At 42.3% G+C, this 9,186-nt stretch overlaps 1 protein-coding gene across 1 annotated transcript; it reads right to left on the reverse strand.

Annotated features, from left to right (window-relative positions):
- Positions 1 to 1,126: 1,126 nt before the first annotated feature.
- On the reverse strand, positions 1,127 to 5,895 carry LOC100437621 (galactoside-binding soluble lectin 13-like). The gene is given in 4 exon segments (XM_009232586.3): positions 1,127 to 1,243; positions 3,070 to 3,280; positions 3,780 to 3,856; positions 5,881 to 5,895. Coding segments are annotated over 4 exon segments (420 nt in total).
- Between the last annotated feature and the right edge of the window lie 3,291 nt (positions 5,896 to 9,186).

Raw genomic sequence — 9,186 nt, forward strand, 5'->3', positions numbered from 1 at the left:
CCAATCACCATTTATTAAGTCCCAGAATCATGAGACTCTCATGATTTTAGGAAATTAATGTCATGAACAGGAAGGTGAGGTATTGAAGGAGATAGCTTGCCAGTTTCTAGGTGTTCACCCAGTCCTGCTGTTGAGTTGGACACGAGTAAAGCATCCTCTGAAATCCCAGCCTAAAAGATCTCTCAGAAAACGCGACTCCCGTCACGTGATCTACCACTCACTTAAGTTCAGTAAACCTGTAAAGCAGGGAGACATCAAAATCAATGATTGCTTTTAGCCAGTATATGTTGTAAGGTTTGCTGTGCTGCAATTCATCACTGGAAAAGCAACAAATAAGGGTCTGCTCACTGTGTCAATGTACATGACTTGTATCTATTCTACTAATAATCTATATGTTCTCTGATCTCAAATCATGACCATTTATTTCCAAAGAGAAACCCCTGGATTCTCCCCACATAAAATGAAGCAATTTTCAAATATTTGAAAATAAGAATAATTGGGATTCTTTCAGGGAAATCACTGGGCTCCAGTGATTCTCTAAACTATCACTTGGATTGAAAACTTCACATGCAAACTTGTCATCTTTTTCTTCATTTCCTTCACAGCAGCCGGCACAAAGCCAGGCACAGTGTTCATACACAGTAAGCATCCTGAGAACAATGGAAAAAAATTAAGAAATTCCACATAATTTTCCTCAAGTTACAGATTTTCCCCAAAGCCACCATGTACACTTGCATGCCTGTAAACAGCTACCTAACATTTAAGTGCCATTAATCATTTGATATTGGGTAAGTATTTTAGTTCAGACTGTCTGACGTCAACTACGTGCTGTAGAAGGATGCTGTTTCTAATGTCTTCTCAGACATTCCACGGACCTTGTCACTCACTCCCTTTGTCACAGGAAGGTTTATCCCCTTTGATTTCCTGATGCCGTCCCCCTTGGGGATGACAACTTCCTCTTTTCCCCTCTGAAAGCAAGAACCAAATCATGTGAGTTTTTGTGCTGTTTTAATGACAAAGTGTAGGGGAAAATGTGAGGAGGGATTATTCTGTTAGCAGGTTCTGGGAATCCCATGGTCAGGTAGAAAGAGGGATTCCTCAACAATGAGGAGTGTGATCATCTCCCTCAATTGCAGACACACACTGAGGTCAGGGAGACATCTCTTGACACTTGCACCATCTTCACAAATGATGCCGGGATTTGATGGACAAAGCCATAAATGCGTATGCCATTGACCCTTATCTACAAGAGGAAAAATGCATCAGAAAGAAAGCATGCCACCAAACAAGTTTTCAGCCTCCTCTCCACTCTGTCCTAGTACCAATAACATTCCCCAAGAAAATTTCTAGTTATACAAGTTAACGTATTAGATACACTTCTGTTTACAGATGATGTTTTGTGCCTATTTGAGACAGTAGCCGACTTTATTTCTAATGTTTCCACTCATTCCTCTAGTGAAGTTCTATACTCTGTGTCACAAAGTCCTTGCTTAGTCAGCCTCCCTTCTAACCTGGAAGATCCCCATTGCCAGAGACTGTGTATCAGGAACTTGAGACCCTGCATGTTGCACAGGACCTGCCACAGGGTTAGTGCTAGACCATGTTCATTGAATGCATACTTTTCAGTTCCATGAACTGTGATTGTTTTTCGCTACTGATGGCACAGTTTGGCTTTGGAGTAACCTACATCTGAGGTGTTAGTGGCAAAGAAGGAAACCCAGGGTTCTTATAGAATGAAAGGAGAACAGTTCTTGTAAAACAGGATATTACCTTCAATAACTTCTAAGCATAGGAAAAGATCCCTCACTTGAATCTGAATAAGATGTGAATGTTTTGGCCTACTCGTTAGAGAAAGCCAGAAAGTATGGATAAATTCTTTATATTGAGGCTATAGAGAAAGTAACCTTATTAGTATTAATTTTTCAAATTTAAAATGCACACATTTTTGAGCCAGTTTTTCCATTTTTTTGTAATTATCTTCTAGTACAAGTATTGGGAGGTTGGTAATGACAAAAGGATTGATTAGAAAACTTAATACATCATCATTTGTCAGAGCAAAATACTGGAAGGAAATTTAATGCCCCCAAAAGGGCCAAATTCAACAACTTTGAATAAACTTCTTAATGCAATATTATGCAATCTTTAAAAACTGAAGCAGCATCATAGATTGATAATGTCTTCAATATATATTCTTTGGCAACAAATCAACTTAGTTCTTGAAGCGTAAAGTGTAGAGCAACTTATACCAGGATTTGCTTAAAAACAAATGAAATCATAGACATATCTATATGCTTCCATAAGCAAAAATTTCCTCTGAAGGGCTGGGCATAATGGCTTAAGCCTGTAATCTCAGTATATTGAGAGGCAAAGTTGGGCGGATAACTGGAGGTCGGGAGTTCAAGACCAGCCTGGCCAAAGTGGTGAACCCCCGTCTCCCCTAAAAATACAAAAATTAGCCAGGTGTGCTGGCTGCACCTGTAGTCCCAGCTACTTGGGAGGCTGAGGTGAGAGAATTGTTTGAATCCAGGAGGTGGAGGTTGCAGTGAGCTGATATCATGCCACTGCACTCCAACCTGGATGAAAAATGAGACTCTGTCTCAATAAAATAAACAAACAAAAACAAACAAACAAACAAAATCTCTTTGAATGAAAGCAGAGCTCTGGCAATGTTTTTCCTATGAGTAGAATTCGGGCCCCAAAATGAGACGAAGACTTAATTTGTTACTGATTAAAACAATCTTTTTTGTTTAAACTTTTTTTTCCTGAAGTATGTTGTATTCACTCAGCTAAATGAAAATTTAAATAATGGCATAAGTAGAAATGAGCATTATGTGAAAAGACAGAGGAGATTCTCTACTTTGGGGGAAATGTCAGGTGAGCTGACCTTGACATTGGTCAGATTTGGGAAAGAGCTGAGGATGGCAGTGCAAGCAGGGGGTGCTCTGTGATGAAAACCAGGGGCAGGAGTAGTTATGGGAGATGGACCCCGACGGACTACTGAGGCCAGGTCAATGAGAGCTGCCTCCTGTTTTGGGAGCCCACAGAGCTGGGAGCTCCTGGGGTGCTCACCTCATACTCATTGTAATGTACATAGATGCACAGCTCAAATTGTTTGCCATCCTCAAAGGGCACGTAGTCTGTTGTCTCCTCCAACATCCATATCCCAAACTCACGACTGTTCATGACCACATGATTGCCAAAGTGCACTCAGAAATGGAAGGCAATATCTGAATCCTCATCCATGTCAGTGTAGAAATCCACCTGCAGCTGTGGGTCATTGCTGAGGGTGAAGCATGCAGAATGTTGGGCAGGTCCCTCCCTTGCGCAGATACACTCGACACACACACAAATCCTTTCCCCCATTTACCTAGGGAAAAAATCTCCCTGATAATACTGATGGCCAGGTCCCTGTGGGGATGCTTCAGCTCCTCGTGCCCCCAGGCAGGGAGATTCTGTGCTCCTCATCCCCAGATGAAAACTGAGCCACTGTCACCGACCTGGGCCTATGACTTGTTCATTCCCTGAAAATTCTATGCCCCCTGATAAAGAAATACAGCCCCAACCCAGTAAGTGTCCTCCTCCTGTAGGCCCCATGGCTGGCCCACATGCAGTTGCTACAGGTCTCATGCCTGGTGCTGGAGGGTCTCCAAGACCTGCACCTGCATGGGGCCTCCATCCTGCCAACTAGGCATTTCCACATCACCCACACGTAAGGTCAAATCCTTAGCAAATATTCTCCCTTCTTCTCCAACCCCTCCATTGGACCATAAAGTACTCACATAAAAGAGTCGATCGGTGTCCCTTTGATTACCACGCAGGAACCAACAGACAAAGACACAGGCAGTTTGTATGGCACCTGCCAGAGTATTGAGAGTAAGTGAGAGGTGCAGGGCCAGGTGCAGTCTCCCCTCCTGTAACATATTCCCATGGTGCAGGAGGTTAGAGATGAAAGGGCAGACTCTGTGGACTCTCCTCTTTAACCCTACCACATTCAGGGCCCCATATTCCTGAAGATATGGTGGGCCCATAAGTAATAGCAAGGGTTCAGGAGCCAGGATGCCTGGATTCCAGTCCTCATTCTGCCTTTTACTAGCAGTGCAGTCTTAGATTTGTTACTTGAACCCTCCCTTCCTCATTTTCCCTAGGGCAAGGAAGATTATCAGGAATTTCTACTTTGCAGGATATTCTCTGTAATAGGGAGTTACTACATGTAAAAGTGTTACCCTAATCCCTGTCATGCATACGGCCTCTTAGGGGTGACCTAACAGAACAGGGGAGTCCTCTTGAAAGACTGACCTGCCTTCATTTTCAACTCTTAAAATTAAAACAAGACTTGTAAATGTAAGAATTTAAACATTCACTCCAGTGAGAAACAACACTTGTTGAAAGGGAGAGGGAAATGATGAAAGAACAGGAAACCCCTGAGTGTGGGAGGCACATGCATCACTATCATCAAGGGCAATGGACGTCCTTCCAAGAAGGGGCACACACTACTGAGAGCACAGCCCCAGTACTTGCACAAATGAAGCTTGTGGGTCAGGGACATAACTGGAGGGAATGATTGATTTCTATGATGATTACAAGTAGTTGAGATGATTTTTCTGTACTTTTGAGATAGGTTCTTGCTCTCTCACCCAGGCTGACATGCAGGGATGCAATCATGGTTCACTGAAACCTCAAACTCCTGGGCTGCAGTGAACCTCACACATCTGCCCACTCTTGAATAGCTGGGAAGAAAGGTGTCTGCCTCTCTGCCAGTCAAATATTTAAAGTTTTTAAAGAAAGCATCTCACTATGATGCCCAGACTGGTCTCAGACTTCTGGCCTCAAGTTTTCCTCTCATCTTTGCCTCCAAAATTGGTGGGATTATAGCCATGAGCCAGTGAACCCAGCTGCTTGATTGATTAATATCCACTGTAAGCTCCTTCTGAGCTGAGACTTAACTTGTTCTTTCATGGGTGGAGAACAAGTTTAGTCTCAGTTCAGACAAAGCTTACAGTGGATATTTTGTGTGATTCAGTCTCTGAAACCACGGCCTCTAATGTCCTTCCCTAACAAACAAGTATCTGCACACCCTCCTGTCACACAGTGGGAAGAACTGGATGGGCTAGGGACAGGCAAGCTGAGCCTGGGAGGCAAGAGACAGTGGTCACTCTGTGCAGACCCCACCTGAGGAACCATCACCCCCATAGTCTGCATTCCTTTTCCCCACTCTTACTGGGAAGAGACATCTACTGATCATACATTCTGCTCTCACAAGTGATCTGAAACAAGTCCTTGGTAACTCACAATCCCCAAGATCCCCACCAGTTAAGCCACCTTGGATTCACATCAGAGATGCTGCTGTGTGGAGAGAAACATTCACATGTGTAGAAAGCCACATGCATGATCCCACTTCAACACACAGTTACATCCCAGCACACACACGCACAGTCACACAGAGCCACGCCACTCACTGTGTCACACACACCTGCTCACGGTGCACATAACGATGCTCATGCACTGGTCTGGCTGTGCTCACACACATACTCACATCATAGACAGGAAACAAAGCCCACTCACCCCTTTACTCTCCATTCACACACCTGCTTGTCCTGGTGGGTCATCCACCTCCCACTTAAAGTCACATTATTTCAGCAGAGTTTACGCTCATCAGACACCACCTCACACTCACAGAAGGTTACACTGGTCCAGGGTCCACACCCCAATCCCCACAAGCATCTCAGATACCATAGCCTTAGGGTTTCTATTCCACACGTCAATAGCTCTAAGTAAAGCATTCACAGTAAAAATGCTCATATTTTCATCTCATAAAATCTCCCATTTCTTTCTTGGTTTGTGTGACACGAAATTTTTGAAGGCTGTGTCTTTTCAACTCACGGGTAAAGAGGACATTGTTCTCTCCTTCTTGGCGACCTTCGGAATTGTGTCCAGTCTTCTGAGTGAATCTCTGAGTTGCAGCACTTAAATGACCCACTTCAGCCTTGCCCTCTGGCTTCATTCCAGATTCCAAGCTCCTCCCAGCAAGATTTCCTTGCAGCTTTAGAAAGGTTTAGGTGTCAGGAAGAAACTCAGTCACAACCATAGCTATTTGCAGGTCTGTAATCTGTAATGCAGCAGAAATGACAATGGGGGAGGTACCAGGCTGTGGATTGGGTTACCAGGGAAATGCATTGATAAAGATGATGGAGTGAGCGGTAGTGGTTGTAAAGCCCAGCCTTTATGCCTCTCAAGCCTTTTCTCATCTATGCAGAATATACACAGAAGGTGTACATTTTCCCAATTTGTACAATGGCTAAAAAAAAAAAAGTTGGAGATTTTGGGGAAATACATTAGTCCTAGAAGGTAATGATTCTCTCCGCTTCTAAACGTTCTGGGAGAGCACTGACCTTGATCCTCAGGAGGATCTGTGGAGAGAAGTAGAGAAATTTCTTGCATGAACCTATTCCACACTAGGCTGCTTGGCTCTGTCAAGTGAGGGCCACTCTCACCTGACTGTCACACACCTGGGCTCTAGCTACACTCTCGCCTTTCTCTTGGTGTCCATATAAATAAAAGTTTCAGAGACACTGTTTCTTCTGCAGATTCTGGGAGGCAAGTGAGATTGTTGTTTTTATTTGATTTTTCTTTCATTTTATTTTAGGTTTGGGGTACATATGCAGATAAAGTCGTGTCATGGGGTTTGTGGTATATATGATTTCTTCACCTGGTTACTAAGCGTAGTACTCAAGAGTTATTTTTTTCTCCTCTTCCACCTTTCACCCCCCACCCTCAAGGAGGCCCCAGTGTGTGTTATTTCCCTCTTGGTATCCATGAGTCTCATCATTTAGTTCACACTGATAAGTGAGAACATGCACTATTTGGTTTTCTGTTCCTGCATTAGTTTACTAAGAATAATGGCCTCCAGCTCCATCCATGTTCCTGCAAAAGACATAATATCATTCTTTTTTAGGACTGCATAGTATTCCATTGTGTACATGTACCACATTTTCTGTATCCAATCTGTCATTGATTGGCATTTGGGTTCATTCCATGTCTTCGCTATTGTGAACAGTGTTGCAATGAACATTCATGTGCATATGTCTTTATGGCAGAATGATTTCTATTCTTCTGGGCATACATCCAGTGATGGGATTGCTGGGTTAAATGGTAGATCTATTGTTAGCTCTTTGAGGAATCACCACACTGCTTTCCACAATGGGTGAACTAATTTACACTGTCACCAACAATGTGTGAGTGCTCCCTTTTCTCCACAACCTTGCAGCATCTGTCCTTTTTTGACTTTTTAAAAACAGCCACTCTGACTGGTGTGAGATGGTATCTCATTGTGGTTTTGATTTGCATTTCTCTAATGTTCAGTGATATTGAGGTTTTTTATATGTTTTTGACCACCTGTATGCTAACTTTTGAAAAGTGTCTGTTCTTGTCCTTTGCTCATCCTTTTTGTTGTTGTTTTAAAACAGGTCTCACTCTGACACTCAGGCTGGAGTGATGTGGCACCATCTTGGCTCACTGTAACCTCTGGCTCCGAGGCTCAGGTGATTTTTCTCAGCTCAGTCTCCTGAGTAGCTGGGACTACAGGTGCATGTCTCCATGCTAGGCTATTTTTTTTTCTATTTTTAGTAGAGATGGGTTTTTGCCATGTTACCAGCCTGTTCTCAAATTCCTGGGCTCAAGTGATCCACCAGCCTTAGTTGCCCAAAGTGCTGGGATTACAGGCATGAGCCACTGTGTCAAGCTCTTTACCCACTTTTTTATGGGTTTGTTTGTTTCTTTCTCGTAAAGTTGTTGAAATTTCTTATAGATGCTCGGATATTAGACCTTCTTCAGATACATAGTTTGAAAACGTTTTCTCCCATTCCTTAGGCTGTCTGTTTACTCTCTTGATAGTTTCCTTCACTGTGCAGAAGCTCTTTAGTTTAATTAGATTCTGTTTGTCAATTTTTGCTTTTCTCCTAATTGCCTTTGACATCTTCATCATGAAATTTTTGCTCATGCCTATGTCCTGCATGGTATTGTCTAGGTTGTCTTCCAGGGTGTTTATAGTTTTGGGTTTAATCTTTTAAGTCTTTAATCTATCTTTTGTATATGGTGTAAAGAAGGGGTCCAGTTTCAATCTTCTGCATATGGCTAGCCAGTTCTCCCAGCACCATTTCTTGAATAGGGAGTACTTTTTCCATTGCTTGTTTGGTCAGCTTTGTCGAAGATCAGATGGTTGTAGGTTTGTGGCCTTATATCGGGCTTTCCATTCTGTCCCATTGGTCTGTGTGTTTGTTTTCATACCAATACCATGCTGTTTTGGTTACTGTAGCCTTGTAGTATATTTTGAAGTTCGGTAATTTAATGTCTCCAGTTTTGTTCTTTTCACTTAGAATTGCCTTGGTTATTTGGCATTTTTTTTGGTTCCATTTGAATTTTAAAATAGTATTTCTTTTAAGTCTGTGAAGAATGTCATTCATAGTTTGATACAAATAGCCTTGCATCTAAATTTCTTTGGGCAGTATGGCTGTTTTAATGATAATTGGTTTTTCTTATCTATGAGCATGGAATGTTTTTCTGTTTCTTTGTGTCATCTCTGGTTTCCTTGAGTAGTGTTTTGTAATTCTCATTGTAACGATCTTTTACCTCCCTGATTAGCTGTACTTTTAGGTGTTTTATTCTTTTTATGGCAAATTTGAATGGGATTGCATTCTTGATTTGTCCCTGTCGCTGTTGTTGGCATGTAGGAGTTCTAGTGATTTTTGCATATTGATTTTGTATCCTGAAACTTTGCTAAAGTGGTTTACCAGCTTAAGGATCTTTTGGGTGAAGACTATGGAGTTTTCTAGATATAGAATCATGACATCTGCAAACAGGGATGGTTTGACCTTTCTTTGTATTTAGATACCCTTTCTTCCTTTCTCTTGTGTGATTGCTCTGGTCAGGCCTTCCAATATTATGTTAAATAGAAGTGAGGAGAGAGGGCACTGAAGAAATTGTGGTTTGAAAATCCAAGTTGAATTTCTGTTTTATTCATCATGGAGGTTTTGTCTATGGCCTATCAAATACAAAAGAAAACAAAACAAAATTCCTCTTACTCTGTCGTATTGGCGCCTCACTTTCAAATACAGGGCCTAATGCACCTATGCTCAGCACCACGGACAGCACCACAAGGGAAACAGCTTTGAGGGACAAGGACAATATTAT

Source organism: Pongo abelii, chromosome 20 (assembly GCF_028885655.2).
Source record: "Pongo abelii isolate AG06213 chromosome 20, NHGRI_mPonAbe1-v2.0_pri, whole genome shotgun sequence".
NCBI classification, from domain to species: Eukaryota; Metazoa; Chordata; class Mammalia; order Primates; family Hominidae; genus Pongo; species Pongo abelii.